Source organism: Anas acuta, chromosome 19 (assembly GCF_963932015.1).
Source record: "Anas acuta chromosome 19, bAnaAcu1.1, whole genome shotgun sequence".
NCBI classification, from domain to species: domain Eukaryota; kingdom Metazoa; phylum Chordata; class Aves; order Anseriformes; family Anatidae; genus Anas; species Anas acuta.
Window position 1 is genome coordinate 5,765,875 of NC_088997.1, and position 19,138 is coordinate 5,785,012.

The following is a 19,138-nucleotide window of genomic DNA, read 5'->3' on the forward strand; positions in this document are numbered from 1 at the left end:
GAGAAAGACCTACCAGTGTCTGATGTCTGCCCGGTGCTTCACACATTTCACAATTTGCTGTTGTAGACAAAACTTTTCTGCCTGATTTCTCAGGGAGGGCTGTTTTCACAGGGGCTGTGGCCTTGACTTATGGCCATATAACTAAGCTTGTTGAACAGAAAAGGGATCCCGCTGATCACAGCTCCAAATCTTCTCTCCCGACCACGGGACTGTGCTTTCAGGACATTGTGTGAAAAGATTGGTGAAACAAAAGCTCTCGTTTCCCCTTATCTGGCTCAATATGTACAAAGAGCTCAGCAGCAGTGACACAAGAGAATTATTATCAGTGTCATAGTGAACATTTTGAACGACAAGCTGGCATGAAGAAGCACCCACAGCATTTAACCCATGTGTTTTATTCATCCTGGAGCAAGTGTAATTTAAAGTGACACCTCTATAATTGATGAAGTATCTTTTTACTCTTTGTTTAATTACCAGCTTCAGTGTCTAGAAAGCAGTGGATCAATAATTTACAGTGATGAACTTCCCTGCGTCCTTCTGTTTTACTAGTCCAGCCATTCAAACAATAGCTCTGGAAACAAAGCCTCATGTTTTGATGCTTTTCTTTCTCGTCAGTTGATTTGAAAGAGCTTAACTCCTTATTTTTCTATCATAGGTGTACTCCAGCACAACTGAAGCTGATGGCAGAGCTCCCACTGGTATCAGGGAAGCAGGGCATGCCACGAGCACCATATCAGCTCTTATCTTTTTGCAGTCTCCTCTCGTTATAGTAGAGTGGCTGAGGCTGGGCTCGTGTTGCTACAGCAGCAAATCGTGCTGCCTTGGCACTGTCTGAGGGCTGTTAAAACCAGAATTTAGACACAGGAGTGAAACTGCTGCCTGCATTTTGCATGAACTTCTTACGTTATGGGCTTTGATAACATGTATTGATTTTCTATGGAAGATACCTTTTCTTGAGACTCTTGGACTATCCTTTCAGGGTACAGATAAGAATCCTTCGTGGCCCTGGATCCCTCACCTTCCCCAGGGAGATCTAGATAACCTGTGCCTTCCGAATCAAAGGAACAAAATTGTTCCCTTCCCACTGGGATAAGGCTTCTGACGGTTCCTGTCATTGTCCTGGCTGCCACAGACAGCGGCGTTTGGTCAGATACTATCGAAACAAAATTATCCAGCTTCCTCGAGATCTCCAAACCTCTGCACTTCTGGCATGACGTGGCCGTATGTGGAAGGGACTCCCATCTACACACTGGGGGCCTGAGGGCAGAAAGATAACTTCCACTTTTTGGCCTTTTCTAAGGATGTGCTCACTGTCTGCATCAGCACAGCTCGGTGGTTCTCCTTTTCTGCCTCTGACTCTTTGGGTGCAGGTCCTCATCTGATGGAGAACAGGATGGTGCTGTGGGACAGTTTCTGTTGCTAGTAATATCTCAACTGTCACAACTGGTAGTTAATACCCAAGTCACAGGAGCTATGAGAATTTCTTCACGAGCTCTTGTTTGAGTTGGAGATCACCAAAAGAAGTTTTCTTTGATATGGTAGCTGTACAGGGTAACGACCTCTGCCTGCCTGTGGCTGCCAACTTTGTCTGCATCAGCAGGATTGCCACTGGTTTTCAGCCGCCCAATGCAGAACCATAGGTAAATCAGAGAGAAAGAAAGAAGGGGGGAAAATGAATGTTTCCATTCACTGCATAGGCCTGTGTTTATCCAGATGTGGAACTTGCATTCCTGAGAACCGCAAAGGAACAGCCCCCCCCAATTATTCTTTATTGTGTATTTTGGTTTTGATTAAATCTATGTCCTTGATAAAGCAGAAACTTTTAGAAATGTTTTGAGCCTGATAGGGGAGCCCTCCTGTGTGGGCAGAATTGAAACCATATCATGGAGATGAAATATTCCCCACACTTCTAAATTGCAAGCCAATGATTTTGTTCTTTAACACCCCTGTGAATTACTTAGTTTGTTCAAAAAAATCTTGATTTGTCAGCGCTTTGATTCAATAGGAGTATAAACTTGTAAAATGCTGGGAAACAATATTCTGGATCATCTGATGGGTGCACGCTAATGCCAGTGGATGTGGGATGTCCTTCCAAAACGATGTGTGTGTTTTCCAGGCATCCTGGGATACTTTTGCCAAGATGATGGCAACTCATCATTCCCTATTTGGTCCTAAGTGAAGATATACCTGATTTAGGATAAAAGTTTTTGCAATTCTCAGAAACATTAAAGACCAGTGGAAGCCTTGGGGTGCTGTCAGACTGGCCAGAAGGAGATTACCTCAGACAATACCCTTCATCTGGTGGCTTTTCCCCTTCTTTTCAGAAGCAACAGAAGAGACGGGGTAAAGGGAAGCAGTTCAGACATAAGCCAGCTGCAATATCATCTGCCCACGTGCTCCCGCTAGCTGCCAGGCCTCAAATCTGACACCCTGCCAGATAGCCAGTCTGCACTGTGTGTCTACTTTTCTTTCGTCTACTTTTGGAAACTGCTTAGGCCGTTTCTTTTAGCATAATCTGGAATTTCTACAGATCAGTGGAGATTCTTATTTTGGGTTCCTAATCTAGTTTTACTCCAGACTGTTGTTAAAACTTTCCTTAAACTTTTCGTAGGGGACTTATGCCATCACAGCAAATGCCAAATGCTTTTTGTTCCCTTACAAAGAAGGGTATGAAAGAAGTTTTGTACCATATGTGTTCCTAATAGTCTTATTGGAACTTTAAAGCTTTCGCTATCCCAAAATAACCGCCTATCTTAGGCCAGCAAAGTCAGTTTGGGACAGAGGGGAAAAAAGTGGTGGAAGTACAAATTGTGCCTGTAAACTCTGCGCTTATAAATCATCAAATTAAAAACTACTCCACTTGTTTGAATGTCTGCAGGATTGAATGTGTCCTTTTTCTGGGCTCATGGAACTTGGCTCCGCTTGGTAGTTCGTAGTTTGCTCACAGCATTGCTAGGTTTTCATCTAAAGAGTCACACCCAGAAGGAAAATAAGAATGTTGTTTCTCTCAGGTTTCACCTGCTTCTGGTGTCGGAATGAAATGTAGCAGAATACTTGCAAATTGATGTGGTTTGGTTTTGTTTTCTTTTAAGGAAACTAGATGTTATGTGGAATAAACCTATGACAGATGCTATTGTACCAATCTGAAAGTGCTTACATCAACATTTCCCTAAACTTGAGGTACAAATTATGCTAATGTATAAATTCTGTCGCTACTATAAATTTTACATACTAGGCATTTTGTTATTACACTAGCAGGAGTGGGGAGTAAGAGAAGTTGCTGGGACATTGTTCATCTACAAGTTATTTTAGTAAAAAATAAAAATCAGGCAGTATATTTCACGTAATTCCCTCTCCCATGCTTTTCAGGAAAGTTTCAGCTATTTGGCCTTCATTTTTGTGACACTGGAATCTTAACATAATCGAGATTTACCTGTGCTCCAGTTTCTGCATAGCAGAGAAGTTACGGTTTTGACGCCAGACTAGGAATTCAACAATAGCTTTATTCAGACCTTACCAAAAGGAAAAGCTTCAAATATCTTGTTTCTCCTGGAGTAGACTTTTTGAAACCGAACAAACAAGTTACTGACTGTATCCTGTGACTTTGTACCAAAAATAAGTAGATAAAACAACAGTGTTAGGGTCCAAACTTAAAGATGAGACTTTGTATAGCGTTAGATGCACAGAAAGCTAGCTCCCAAAATGTTTTTTTCCAAAAATAATTAACTTTTGGATCCCAGGAAAGAGTTCATAAGGTTATTTAATCTGAAACTTACAGTTTTGTAGTTCATTTTCTCTAAAAGTCACAAGCACTGGTTCTGATAAAAACCTGCCTGTTGCCAACTCTTGGTTTCCCCCCTTGCCATGCAGGCAAGAATGTGAAGTATTTAACAGGACACAAAACTAAAGGTCAATTTAAAAGTCTTCAGAAATCAAGATGCCCCTAAATATAAGTCAAATATGAAACATCTTCTTGGGACAGAATTGCTATACGCCCTGGAAAGCTTAATACGCCCTTGAGTGCACACCCTTTTCTGGCCAGGTAGCATGGGGACAAGGACAAGGTGTGAGCAACTGGCAAAGAATGTACCCGAGAGCCTGGTTACACTGGAGCAGTCCTCTGGAACAGTGTGGAGAACTAAATCTCAGCAAGCTGTCCCTTTCAGCTCGAGGAGGTCATACCAGCTACTATATTGAAAATCTTGGCAGGGATTTGGCTCCACGTTCCCCTAGAAGCTGCATAAATCTTCAGGGGCTGCATTTGTAGACAGGAGAGAGGTAGGAGGTAGCAGGCCTACAGGTACAAAATTATTTATCCGTTTTGTCACAAACATCTCTTCCTGACAGAACAGAAGTCTGGGGGATAAAGCAGTCTGGGCACATGCATTGCACTCATTTCCATGGCAGCTCAGGGGCTGTGTCACACTGTGGATGCTCAGGATGCTTCTCTGCACTGGGAGCTGAGAGCTTCTGGCAGTACCCAAAGACAAAACAGGTGGAGAGAGAGACCTCACTGGGGAGCACAGGGAAATATTCGTGTTATATCACTTTATCCAATTAAGGTCTTTCTGAGCTTTGTTGTAGGAACCCCTTTTCATTTATATAAGAAGGAGGAAAAACTTTTTAACTGAGCTTGCAGATTTTGTATCTGTTCAAGTGACAGAAGCGTGCATTGGTGCTACAATTACAGCTCTAGGCAGGAGTCTGATAGTTTTGCTGAGATATATGCACGTGGCTTGTAGTTATGTACAACTGTTTGTTGCTGAAACTGTTGGCCTGCAAGATATTAATGGATACAGTTATATGGGATCACTTTGAAAATTAAATTAAATGGCTCCTTCCACAGGTGCCCAACACCTTTACAGTTTAACACAAAATGAACAAGAGAGCTGACAAGTTCATAAAATGGGGCAGCAAACTTGTGTTCTGTGGATCTACTCTCCAGGAAGGGGAGCCGTCCTCTTCTGCATCACTGCTGGCCACATTGAGTGTTAGGACACCCTGCCCCTTCTGTATCAGAGATGTGCTTGGCCCTGCTTTGTGGGTGTTACTTTACAGATTTAAAAGTCTTTTCTGTCTATCCTTTTCTTCACATGAAGAAAAGCAGGGGTGTGATATAAAGAGGGTGTAGCAGCTCTAATTCGTACATTTAGTTTTCTGTTTCAGGCTGTGGGAGAGGCCCCTTTCTGCTCAGGAGAGAGGAGTCACAGGTTAAATACTGCCCATCTCTGCGGAGGGGAGCCTTAGGTTACTGCTTGCTGCCTTCCTGGAGAATACTGACGTGTGAAGAGCCCTGCTCTGCCAGCTGTGTCCCTGCTCAGTACGCTTGTATGTTCTTCTTTTCCAGACTGCAAACAGTTTAGTGCTGATCTGGCCTTATATAGTAATTTCCTATTATTAGAAACATTTCCTTGGGACCTTGTTCAGGGAGTAGCAGAGGGAAATCCTGTTTCCTTCTTCTAACATGCAGGCAAAGCAGCACTGTTCACTCTTCTCTTATCTAGTGTCGGTAGAAAAAGAAATTTTTGTTATGCTTTCCAATCTTAATCCCTTTCTAACACTAAGCCTCTTTTCAGAAATGCAGAAAAAGAAATTTGAAGGAATAGGAACTGTCAGTCACCAGTGTGAGCTGTAAAGCGTTGTCTGCAGCCTGTAAGTTTTGCTTGTTCTTTCTCAGCCGTTTTTTCTGTCTCTCAAAATGAGTCTTCCTAATGCCTTGGAAAACTGCTTTTTCTTTTTTTATTATTTTTTCCATGTTGGCTTGTGTCAAAAATAATAGGATGTTTTACCTGGATCTACCAGGGCATCTGTACAAAGCTAATGTCTGTGGTTAAAAAGAGGAACAATTTTATGCTAAGGAGGGAGTTGTCTTTGTTGAGTGTGCAAAAAGGAGGTATTTTTAAAGCAGAGATTGGTCACTGAAGCACAGAGATATGTAAAGGCTTTGAACACTTAATTTTTCCTGTGAAAACATTTTTTCCCCTTAAAAGGAAGATGTAGGTCCTGCCACTGGGAGTGACTGTTTAGAAAGTCAGTTGTGAGGAATGCACATCAGCTGAACTGAGTCAGGCTGTTTGTATTAACAGCTCCGTCAAAAGGCTCTTCTTGTTCTTGCCACGGACTCTGCAGGGGAGCTGCTTAAAATTATTGTATCAAAGTAAGGGCAAAGCAATCAAACTGAATTAACTGTTGTTTTTAAACTCTCTGCTATTGAAGTTAGTTCAACAATCACTGCTGGATTCAGAATGGGTAAGTTGTGTTTGTAAAATCAGCTGAAGCGCCGACTGCCTTGCAGTCCTGTAGAGCACCCAACAAAGCCGTGCACAGGGCAGGGTGCGAGCGTGACGCAGTGAGAGTGTCCACATGCATGAGACCAACTGGCATCATATTAAGGGCATCTGGTAATTATGCAGTAGGACTTTGTTCTGATGGTCACTGTCAAAGCCGGTCATCCATTTCTGTTTCGTTGGTTCAGCAGAGAACAACAACAAGGAAAAATTATCGTAATTTGTTGCATTAACCCAGTTTCTGTTTCCACTCACGTCATAGACCCTGAATTATTGTGTGTGTGCAGGAGCCATACCTAAATATGAGTGCTGCTGCATGTGGGCTTTTAATCTGCCATTTTTCAAACATGTTTTGATACCTCTGATGATAACATATAGCACTTAAACCAAAAATGTAGGAGTCCAAGGACAGCATCTTCATTTTCTCTAATATTCCAGCTTTTTGTAGTATTCTTGTTTATTTGTAAAAGGCTGAGCTTGGGAAGAAGAGAAGTTCAGTGTTCTCACTGTTGAAGCTTCCTTGAAACAAACAAAACCAGTATTGACAGTTTTAGGCATTACAAAGCATAAATTAGAATCCAAAATAATAATTTACATATTCTTTGTCTTCTGGGTTTTGAACCCTTTTGGCCACACCTATTATATTTTTAAGCTTTTGTCTACAGCGGTGCAAACACATTCACACAGACCTCAAGGATTCAGAGAAGTGGTGATGTCATCAAGTTCGTGGTAAAATTAAGGAACTCTGCAATCTTGAGACACCTCTTTAGTGAGTACAACAGGCTGCTGATTTAACCTGCATGGGTCTGCAGTTTCATAATTGACCAGGAATGCTGTGTCTCCAGGGTCCAATGTCCTATGTCCAGGTTTCTCTTGCTAACTGCTTGTTTTGGGGACATCTGGTCACTCTGCATGGGGAAAGGATAGGTGGATCAGTACAAACAAAAGGGGGTAGAAACCAGGCGATTGTTAGCAGAGCTAACAGTATGGGGAAGAGATTCTGCCTTGTTATCAAGCCTGTTACAATATTTAATGTTGCTTCTTTGGCAGGGCGTTGATTTATTCAGATGTTGTGCGGTCAGACGTTTGTCCTCTGCTGGAACACGGCTTTTTTCCTAAGCAATGGGCCAGATGTCCCTCAGCACCTCCAGTTTCTGCGATAGGGTGTCTTAAAAATGCGAGGCGCTTTAATCAGTTTTCAATCAGTATAATGTGGACAGCAGGACACATCTGACAGGTTAGAGAAATTTCTATTTTTTGCAGAATACTTTCCTCTGACCTGCAAGAGGGAGTCTCTCAAATTCCTGGCCTGTTTAGGGTGGTTTGTTTCCCATGGTGTCCTTGCCAAGTACTTTCTAATTATGGAATGTGTGTTTTTCTGCAGTTCTTTTGCAAGGCAGAAATAATGAATATTATTTAAAATACGTATCTATGCATTTATAGATGAAGTTGAGCCTTTGTTTTTGGACTAATGTAGATGTGATCCACGTTATCTTCTGAATAGCATAAACCAAAGCCCAAATCTCCAAATCCTCCAGATTTATGTTGTGTGGTAGAATCTGCTCAGCGCAGGCACAGGCTGTGGTTTCTTTAGTGCCAGCTTCATGGGGCCAAACTCTTTTTCAGGAGAACACTGCTCCCGGGTGTAATAGCAAGTCACACAGTGCTCTGGGAGCCTGTCGGAGCAGGGCTGACAGGAAAGGCTTCCATCCCCTTGCTTTGAATGTGAAATTGTATGCAGGGAATCAGCCGCTTATCAGCATCGAGCAGAGCAATCCCAGTGCTCTGATCCAGGGTTTCTATGAGTCATTTCTAACTGGTGAGGCCTGGAAAACTTGATTCATCCCTCTGTGCCTGTAGCTGCCTGTAGTAGGGACACAGAGCTAGCTAGCCATCCTCAGCAGAAATCAGACAAGGGCTGGGCTCTCTGTTACTGGAAAGGAAGAGCCTGGTTTTATCACCTTAATAGCATCAAGATCTTATACATCAAAATTATGGTGGTTATCTCTGCTTTCCAAATATTTGTTTCCTCCTAATTTAGGCTAACCTACAGGCAGGAGCATTTTATCCAACAACAGTTGGGTAGTAGTTTGGCTAGAGAAAAAAAAAAAAAAACTTTTGAGTAAAGGTCTTCTCAATAAATATATAAATAGTGCAGGTTCCACTGCATTAAAAACAAAACAAAAAAGCCAAGGGAAGCGTGTAAAAATGTATTTCTGAATATAGTTGTTTATTTTCCTCTTAGGTGGCATTTCCAGGCTTAAGGTGTGTTCTGAGAAGGATCGCTAGGAAGCAGAGACAGTGGGCAAGGTGAAGTTGCTAGTGTGAAGATAACTCCGTGCTGATACATAACTTAAAACTGAAACATGAATTTTACTGACCTCTGTGTTGTTTGGCCACAACTAGACTGATTAGAGGAATGATAGTGGAGAGCTGACATTCTCCTCCTGAAGATTTAGAGCTGCCAGGCTACATTTCTAATTATAGGTGGAAAACTCCTGGCTCAGGGCTTGCTGTTGTGATTTGGTAACGGCTGATGTGGCTCGGTTTGGGAAGTAAAGCTTAGATTACCTTTGATCTTAACCCGTGCACCTGCACTGAGCAGGGTTTTAGATTATTGTTTATTTCTTTCAATGCAATGAAAGCTCTAAATAAATGCTCCAAAGCAGGCCAGTGCTAAACCCACCTTTGAAATGTGTCCTCAGGCTGCTTCTGTTAACAATTCACATAAATCCTCAGTTTGTTGCTGATCAGAAGTGAATAAAAATAATGGCAATTAGAGTTGTGCAGGGATTGAGAGGTACTACGAGTTATTTTTCAGACTGGAATCTAATTAGGGCAGAAGAGCTGGTGGCACCACAGCTCTTCAGAAGGTGTTATACCAGCTTCATCACAAGTCCTTGCAACTGCTGGTACCTTCCTCATCTGACGAATGACATCTACCACAGCGCGGGCTCTCTGAGATCAGTGCTGGGGCCTTGGGTCAGAGCTAATTAGAGAGCAGTGCTGCACTGAACCACTGACATCGGCTTCGTTTCTTGGGTTTTAAATAGCCTCCCGTTGAGTAGTGGCCACGCATGGCCCTGTTTTACTTTACTTGATTTACTTCAAAACTTTTTAGCTTTTTGCTTTATGTATTTTCATTTTAAAGCTTGGCTTTACCCTTTCTATAATAGAATTTGAGAAGTTAAAAACTGAAACCCTACAAGGAGAGCTGGCTCCAAATGGTGCCAGTCGTGAAATAGCAGTCAGGCTTGGGGGTGATTTCATGGCTCTGCTTGTTCAGTGCTTAGAGAACCTGCCTTTTGGTGCTGTGGAGTTTGGTGACTGCTCTGTGGATGTCTGTGAATGCATTCCAGCAGCCAAGGTGCTTGCAATTTTGGTTCTGGGCAGGTAAGTGAAGTAGGGCTTATTCAGTAGTGCCTCGTGCTGCCTGCGTTCCTGTGGCCACATCTGATCTGAGACCAACACACCTAGGGACCAGAGAGTCTTTAGAGAAAAGAAATCCATTCCTTTCGTCTTTCTTCTTTTATTCTGTCACCATGACAGCCCAATCCAAGCTCAAGCCCTAATTTTCATAGGAACTGGATCAAAATCAATGGGAATATAATCTTTCTTGCAGCACATTGTCTTCTGAAAAGAGGAAACTGTAACCTCTCTCTTGCACCAGCTCAAATCCTCCTGAGGTGTAGGTATCACACTGAAGTCACTGTCACAGTTCTCATCACTGGTTCACTACTGGACGGATGTGAACAGAGGTGGCAAACCGAACAACGCACTTTCCTCATATGACTAATTTGGAGGATATTATTTCTTTTAAGTGGGGAAGGCTTCTATCATGGTTGTGTTTTTTATTACATGTCATGTTTTATTTTTTAACTTACCAAAACGCATACTTTCCAAATTCTATTACAGAAGGGGTAAACCCGAGCTTTAGGATGAACCTCTGTGCAGATGTTTTCTCTGTGCAGATGCGTGCATTTAGCACAAATGACCTTTGAAAATTCAGCTGATGAGTTTATAACGTTACACTAAGTTGGAGACCTCTGAACTGCAGGTGCAAGGTAGGCATTTTGCCTTGTGTGTGGGCAGTGCCTTATACACTCTGGATAAACACGTGTTGAATTTGTAGCTCCTGGCTAATTGTAGAGTCCCATATTACAGAATATTTGAAGAGAGGGGGTTGTTAAGGGTGGTATAAAGAAGCAATACGCCTTGTGCAGGTTGTGGTTATCTGTGTTGTGAGCCTTGCAGACAGAAACCCATCCTCTTCTTCAAGCTGCCAGGAGTCAGATCAAATGGATGACTAATTTTTTCGGATGCTTGGAAATGGCAGGTCACGTGGCTGAGGGCAGAAGTCGCCTCCTGCAGGGGTCTGTCTGCCTGATCTCCAGCGCAGCTGGCAGGCAGCAGCTCTGTGTGCTCACATGTGAACTGCTTGTGACCTGCAATACCTGACAGGTGCTGTGCTCGGCTGGGCCCTGCGCCAGGGTAGCGTGCTATCTCTAACAGCTCCCTGGCTCTACTGACTGTACCTGAAATGCCTTTCAGGATAGACACAAAGCTTAAGCCATCAAGGAGCGAAATAACAGAAAAATTGGATAATTTAGGTTGGAAGGGACCTGCGGGTCTCTGGTGTAAACCCGCTTCAAAGCAGGGCCAGTTTAGATCAGGTTGCTGAGACTTCGTCTGGTTGAATCTCGAGTATTTCCAAGGATGGAGTTTCACAACTTCTTGGGGCCCCTATTCCAGTATTTTGACGGCTCTTATTGTGAAAAGTAATATAATTATTTCATAATATCTCACTGGAATTTCCCTACTTCCAAGCTTGTGTCTATTGCCTCTTGTCCTTTCACTTTCCACCTAAAGCACATGCAAAGGCTGCGTGCACGTTTTTGTCAAACTGCCCTTAGCTCTGGATGCTGGGGGGTTTCACAGCCTTGGGGTGGCTGTGGCCAGTAATATTTTACATCAGACCAAATCCCAGTGACCTCTGAGACAGGTAAACGTGCTACTTGTGATTGTAAGGCCTGTAAGGAGGGGTCTTACGGGGTAGAGCTGGTTATTTTGTGCTAAGGGCCTCGAGGACCTCCGTGCAGAGGGGCTGTTTTGAAGGTGGGTGTCTCAAAATATTTCTCAGGAGTAAAATACTGCTGAGCAAATACACAAAGTCCTTGCAAGGACAGACAAACTGTCTTACCCCAGGCCTTGTTGCGGTCCTTTGATTTGCAGAGAGAACGATTACAAGTGTGATTATAAGCCCGGGAGATTTTGCTGTGGTTGGGGTGAGTTTGGAGAGGATTAGGGGAGCCCTCTTGCTGCTGCTGCTGCTGTTCCAGGCACAGATTTCCCGTAGCGGAGCATATGGCTTCCTGTCCTGTTTGCTGTGGTTTTGTGTTGGGCTCTGCACCAGTTTTTCCATCGTCTGTGATTACTTTCCGTTTTTCCCGTCGTTGGGCAGTGGGGACTGTGCCTGCAGGCTGCAGCTGACTTCTTTCCTCTTGGACTGCCTCTCATGGTCTGTGCCCGTGTGCGTGCCTCCTCTCTGGGAGGGGAGGAGAGTTCCCCTCCCTTTCCTTGTAAAACGCCCTCTCCAGGATGCTCCAGTAGGAGCTGGTGGGAGGGAGGGAGTTCTGACTGCACCGAAATGTCATAAAAAAAAAAAAAAAAAAAAAAAGAAAAAAAAAATAAGGCAACTGACAGAAGGGAGAACTTGTCCTCAGATTCCTGCTTTATGCCGCAGCATAAACCAAGTCTCTGAAAGTGCTGTGAGAGCTGGAAGGAGGCAGAAATGAAGTTCAGAGGCGCGGTAAGCTTTACTGAACTCTTTTGATGTTTTTGCAGTTTTGAGATGCGTACCTAGGCAGAAGAAGGGAAATAAAGGTTCCAGGGCTTCAGCAGGAAAGTGAAACGTTTGAGCCGGCTTTGTGAAAGACGCTTCAGTCGGAAAGTTACGCGAAAGTGGTTGAAATAGGGGGAAAAACAACAGGAGACAGATGTTTGGAGGTGGAAGCCAAGGTGGGAGTTCAGAAAGTGGGAAGAGAGGGGGCTAGTGGCTCCAGGGGAGAAGAAAGGGTGGAGCCTCCCCTTGGGTGGAAGGGGCATGAGCAGATCCTAAGGGTGGTGGGCACGGGTTGTGTCCTACCCAGGGACACCCCGCTCCTTTCTCTGTGCTCCCACCCCAGAGAAAGGCAGGAAATACCTGCTTAAAGACTCATTGCCACTCAGTTCCTCAGGGTGTATTTACTTCAGCAAAACTTTGTCCATGTTTTAGCAGCAACCAGGAAGCCCGGCTCTGTGTACTGCATTGCAGAACTACCCAGAGCTTAGAAAAACGACTGTGTGGCAAAAGCTTGAGAGGATTAGGATCGTTGCTTGGAAAAAGATGAATAAGAGAGGAGAAAAAACAACATAAACAGTACTGCGACAGTGAGGGCAGACCGTGAGCTTCTGTTCTCTGTGGTGTGACACAGGAAGAGGGACGTTCAGCTAGGTGAAAGCTGTCAGATAGATGTACAGATTATTTTCATGTAACGCATAGCTGTGCCACGGAATTCACTGACAGGGGAAGATGTCGAGGTCAAGAATGAGGGAACGTTATAAAAAAAGACCGTATGCGGCGTTTTGGCTGGGTAAGACTGTCCAAAGCTTTACTTGGTAAAGTTACTAAATTTAGGAAGAGAAAGTTTGAAAACAACCCATCTCGAGGTTTAAACAACTCTCTAACTCTGGAACCTGGGTATCCCATCCCTGCTCAATCTAGAAACCCTTGCATCTTTTCCCAAGTAGTTTAGTGTTGACCACTGCCTGAGAAGCAGTCGTGGAAACGAAGGGAAACACAATGCTCATGGAGGACCTGCCAAGTGACCCCCAACAGCAGGGTATTTGGATTTCTCTTGGCATGGAGGAGCCAGTGAACCCGTGTCCAGCAGTGGAGACAGAAAAAGGCTTTTTAGGGGCGATCTCTGAGTGCTTTCATCCAAGTCTGAGAGCAGCGATGTTGTCTAGGGTGGTGGTTGATATTCTCCGAGAGAACATGTGGGTGTGGAAGTGCCCTTCTCGTGCACCGGGAATGCACTGGAGTGCGCCTTCTGTTTGGGAAGTTTTACTATCTTTGAAAGCCTTAATGGTCTGAAATGGCTGTGTGGGGTGTGTGGAATCCAGCGCAGAAGGTGGGAACTGGGAACGTCTAGTGCGGGGAAGGGCAGAGCGCAGCAAGAATAACAGTGTGAGTCACGCCGTGTTTGTAGCGAGATGAAAGGATGTGTGCACTTAGGGGACTGCAGCGGTTAGAAAAGAACAGGGAGGGGGGCCACGGGGGCAGCACCCCATCACTGCGAGCTGGGAGGCGAGGGAAGCCAGTCCATGCCATCTGAAGGCCAATGTTTGAGCTCCTGCTCCCCTCTCACCTGCTCTGTCTGAGCTAAGGCAAGGTAAAAGTGAGCTGAAAGTGTTGTAGGAAGGCAGAGATCTGAATTTTGGTTCTTGAGGTTTGTCATCTGTTTGTCTTCTGCAGCTTCTGTAGGATGCAGAGGCCTGAGCTCGCAGGTGGTGCTGCTAGGTGTGCTGGGACCAGCGACGTCCCTGAGCTACCAGCAGCTTGTGCCACCTGGTCAGGAGCAAAAATGTCAGCTCCCTAAATGCAGAAATTGTGTATTCACTTCTCTAGCCTTGGTGATTTTTCTGGTTTGCCTCATTCATATTTCTTGCTATTTTATATTGAGCTCGTTTATTGAAACATCAGCATCCCTTCTGAGGGGTAAACAGTTCTCCTTCCCTTCAGATCAGTTCTTAAAATTACCTTTGTCTTTTCACTAACAATTGATTCTTTTTCCTAACTCCCCCCAAAAAGAGTATCTTCCAGAAAATATAATTATATAAAATATAATTAAAATAAAATATAAATATAAACACACAACAAACAATATTACCTGCTTCCCATGCAAATCTCCATGGCTTCCTTTGCTTTATGGTCCACCATTATTTGCATTTCTAATTTACATTTGAGCTCCTTAGATAGATTCTTACTATTCTAAATATTGCAAGTGTCAAATGTCATTGATTAATGTATTAAGAGTAATAATTAACTGCAGCAACATCCACACCCTGTGTTATTATTTTTCAAAGATTAAATTTTTGCTCTCACAGTTTTAACTCCCCATGACCTACATGCATTTAATAGATACTTAAAATATACACACAGTGTGATTACATAGCTCGCATTTCCCATTCTGCTTTCATTTCAGGGTGGGAGATTAAATGGCTCTGTAGCTTGGGAAGTGGGGGAGACAGAACTTCTGGCTTCTAGGCAGTTTGCTAACAGAGACATAACAACAAATCTTTGCGAGGGCAGAATAAGCTTGCCTCCCCTATATTTCTGATTATTTTATGTTTTCATGTATTCCAGCTTGTCTCTACTTAAAATACGGAAGACTTCAAAATAAACACAGGAATTAGTCAAGGAAGTAGCACTTGTCTCTCCTTAATATCATTTTGGAATAGTGTATTCTATAGTTAAATCCATTCAATATGTGTTTTAGGGTCAGGAGGGAAGTATCAGAGAAGGAGAACCATGTTCCAGCACAGGCAAAGTGCTCCCCGACTCCAGACATTCCTTTGTTGGCAATGGAGTGCTCTGAAAGATGCCAGAATCAAAAAAATCGTTTTGCTATAAATGGTCCTTGAGTGGCAGCAGCTGACATGGTAACTTCTTTGCAAGGTTGTTCCCTGTTCCTCTACTAGTCCATGTCCTCACAGTTTTAATCTGTTCTTGATCTCATTCAGTCTGAGCATCCTGATATGTCTCAAGTTGCCTGCTCCAAACAGCTTACCACTTCGTGGGAAATATGGCAATTGTCATTGGGATTGTATAAAAGAAAAAACGATTTTTTTTTTTTCATTAAACAAGCCCTATACATGAGATGTGTGCCATATAAATTCTTGCCTGAGCTCAGGTAGCTTCAGAAAGGGCAGGTAAATCCACGTGTTTGTTTGAAGAGGATCTCTACATGAGCCATGGGGCTGTCTGTCAGGAAACCCTCTTTCCACCCCAGCTGCTGTGTGTGCAAAATATATGGCTGATTTTCAAGGTGGCAAAAGGTGGGAGAACACCAAGTGGCTGCACTTTGATCTGTTGGGGTTTCACTGGCAGGCAGCAAGTGCTTGACTAAGATCCCTTAATTCAGACCCACCTTAGCAGCTTTCATTACTGCCTTCTCAATGTAAAAGGAAAGAACTATCCCACTCTGCACCTCAGGAATTGAGGCCCTGGATAAAATAGTTGATTTTCGTCTGCTCTGCTGTCTAGCCCGTGCCCTGTCCAAACAGGCTGTAGAGTAGAGTAGAAATTGGAGAATTTTATTTTCCTTCCTGCAGCTTTGGCATGACACTGAAGAATGTTACACAACCCAGGAGACAAATGTGCTTTAACTGCCACCTCTCCACAAGAAGTTCATTATTGGTTTGAACTTCTTATTGTCCTCCAGAATCTAATCTGAATTTCCCTTCCCACTCGCATTTGGTTCTTGCCAGTTCTTCCGTTCCCGGCTTTGTAACTATTTCTGGAGCCTGCAGATCAATCATCTTTCTCTTGATACCAAGATAAAGATGCCTGACTCTTTCCATGTGGCACCAGCTTCCTGCAGTCAGCGTACTGCAACTCTCCTGCTCCGCTGAATGGATGTGAGCTCGTTTGTGACAACGCATCGTCAGAGGAAAACGTTACAAACATACTTTATAGATTTAGAAGCAGAAATCTGATTTTTGTTGTGGGACTTTTCTTTCTAAATCAGGTGGTGATAAAGCTTCCCTGCTCCGTGTAAGACTTTGAGAGCTCCAGGTGTTTTCGTGCGTGTCGCTCAGGGATGCCCCAGGAAGACGTCAGCAGCACTTGTATGGCTGGAATTGCTGTGTCAATACTGAGCACTCAGTTACCCCTCTGGGAATCAAGGCTAGGAAATTTGGGTATAAAAGACTCCTTCCTACACACATGTTGGGATATTGCGTATTGCACAGCTGTAGACCAGCTCATGGACAAAGCAGTGGTGGGAGTTACTTGCTCAGTTCATGTCGGCCCTGGACTCCCGTGCTGGTGGCAGAGTTGCCCTCTCTCTTCTTCCTTCGCAAAAGAAAAATTCCCCAGAAGTGCTCAGACTGACTGAGTGACTCAAGTGCTTTGGAACTTGCTGTGCAGAGTTCAGAAAGCCATGGGTTTTGTTTTCGAGGTGTATTGGATCTCCAAGTTCTGAGCAGAGGAAAGTCTTTATCATGCTTTTGGCACTTAGCATGGTTTAAAAGTAAAATATTTGTTTACACCTTCGCAGTACTGTGTCGGATTTACAAACTCAGTAACTTTTGTACTCCTAGGAGCTGTTCATAGGGGTATTTTCTGGTCTTGTTGATTCTGCTGCATGAATACAAAGAAAGGCTGGAACATCAGCCAACATAAACCTGGCTCTGCAGGCTGCATTGAGCAGCACCAATTTCCACCAGCTGAAAGTCTCTCCCAAAATGTAATCACACGGAAGAAAAAGGCATGTGGAAGTAGCACTGCTTTGGTAATTGCACTGGCTCGGGCCCACCATTCAGGAGTGACGGCTTTTCCTTTCCTGGCAGCAAGCCACTGTTGTGCTGACAGCTCTGGAGAAGACATTAAAAGCAAGGAGTGGGTTAAAATAGTGTGGGAATGAGTCCCTTGGAGCTCTACCTGGGGATGGGCTCAAGAAATGCGGTGGCCACGGTCAGCTTGTGTTCTCCGGAGCAGGAGTGACCATTAGGACAGTGATTTTAGGGAGGAAGGATGAGTTTGGAAGAGAAGACAGTGACACCAGGCACCAAAAGGCACCAAGATCAGGTGGAGATTGCTCAGATTTTTGCAATTCCCTGCTTGCAGCCCATGCTGGGTGTGAGAGGCCCGAGGTAAGGCATTACCATGGTATATCCTACAAAGGCAGGGATCCTTAGCCTCGGCCTTCTTTTGAGACCTGTAGGCAGGGTGAGGACACACGTGTTTGAGGTGACCTAGCTACATGCTACTGTCAGGCATCTGTGCTCCCTTTCCTTCTTGCCCCGGGTCTGACACTCACCTGATCCTGTGGTAAGGTGATTCGACTCACTGAGTTGACAGAAAACTGCCTTGGTCTTTTCATCTGCTCATTGTTTGCTGCTTTAGTGGTTTATTGTTGTGTTTTCATCGCTTCCGCTCAGAGGCAGGTAATTGCTTGCATTAACACATGCCATGGAGGCAAAATCCACAGGAGGGGATGCTCTCCTTTTGGTGGAAACTTACCTCTCGGGTGGTAGTTTCACAAATTGCTGAGAATGGCCTAAACTGGCCCTGCTGCTGACATGCTTGCTCCTGCCCATCTCGCTTGGTTCCAGTGCTGTGCCACTATACCTGTCAGCTGTGTGAGTGATTATATGTGGAGCTAGAGTGGGAAAACAAGCTAGATGAAAATAATTTATGTAAAAATTGAGTTAATGTTATACCAGGTCAGATTTCCAGTCTAGCATATTGTACAAGCGCTAGAGCCAGCTGCATGGAGGGCAGGTGGGGCAGCCCTTTTTTGCCTGTGTTCTCACTGTGACAGCAGCTCGGCTCCCTCTGTGCTCTCTTAGGAAAAGTGATTTTTGCAAGGAAAGCCCCAATCGGACCCTCACAGCCCATATTCTCCTAATTACCTGGAATACTTGCTCCCTACCACAGGGCTTTCAGAATTGTCCGAGCCAACCTTTTGCATAGCACAGGCCAGAGGATGTTGTAAATGAGCAGTACGTCAGCCAGAGGTGTTTTGGCAGAGATAAATCTATCTATTAAAAGCAAGTCTTGCTGCAGAGGTGCTAAGGGAGTGAGTCCTGTTGCTGCTTTAAGTTAATTAGCTTCACTGTAACATCCTTTTAACCCCTAGCCAGGGTTTTCTAGCATTAATTTACAGCCACCTGATTTTTTTTTTTTTTACAGCCACACAGATTTTTAAATCAACTGTCATTTTAGTTATTTTTACTTAGTGCCTCACTGTCATACTCATCAGTCAGTAGGAACATACGGTCACCATTTCCAATATAGTGTCATCTTTATCCACTCTCTTCCTTCTGCATGACTTTTCTATTTCCATTTTAAAAAAGGATTGATTTTTACCCCCGTCAACATGGCATTTGTTGAAGTTAATGGTAGTGAAATGGTTAATGTAGACATTTTAAGTTGGTGGTAGGCTTGGACCTAAGCAATAAAGCAAACGATCAGATGGTGGCACAGAGGAGCACGTTGCTCAGCAGTGGTTTGTGACTGACATATTATATTTGCATTGAACTTAGCCTCGGGAGGATACAGCACTGACTAAATTCTGGAGAATCTGACTGTATCATGTGGAGAACAGAACCTGGTCATGTTTAATTATTGCTGAAAATTTGCATATATATTTTTTTTTAATAGACCAAAATTCTGGGGTATTTATTTTCTTCTCACTGGGAGAGATTGAACTCCAATGAGAGGAAGAAAGCACGAAGCAAACTGACAGCTACTTAGGCTTAAATGCCTGTCCCGGAGGAGGCGGCCGAAGTACAGAGTTCTGTGTTGGAAGTGGGATGGATTTGCTTCTTCCTTAGGCTGGATGCCTACAGCTGGGATCGGTTTGTCCTGAGCTCGAGGGAGTGGCTGATGAAAGAGCTGCTGAAACTGCTAAGTGACGTTTTCTGTGAAAGTCTTCAGGATTATATAAACTTGGATTAACTGTGCGAGGGTGGAAGTTTCTCCTCAGTCATTTTTTGAGGCAGCTGTTTTAAAACTGTATTCATAAGCTCTGTCACTTGCAAACTACGAATTTTCTTCTGTTCCTGCTTTCGTTCCCATTACC

The 19,138-nt window shown here is 43.9% G+C and overlaps 1 protein-coding gene across 5 annotated transcripts in view; it reads left to right on the forward strand.

The window, feature by feature from the left end:
* Window positions 1-19,138, forward strand: part of MYO1C (myosin IC) — a 55,181-nt gene that overhangs the window by 12,390 nt on the left and 23,653 nt on the right. Inside the window, exon 2 of one of the 5 annotated variants that reach the window (XM_068656399.1) lies at window positions 5,577-5,652. The exons of 1 other annotated variant lie outside the window; for it this stretch is intronic. Coding sequence is in view for 2 of the 4 variants with exons in the window: in XM_068656397.1 (XP_068512498.1) it covers window positions 12,079-12,096 (18 nt within the window). In the remaining 2 variants the exon portion in view is untranslated. Of the gene's footprint in view, window positions 1-5,576; window positions 5,653-7,393; window positions 7,525-11,917; window positions 12,097-12,756; window positions 12,920-19,138 lie in introns of those variants that run through there. 3 more of the 5 variants (XM_068656400.1, XM_068656397.1, XM_068656398.1) reach the window with 3 other exon arrangements.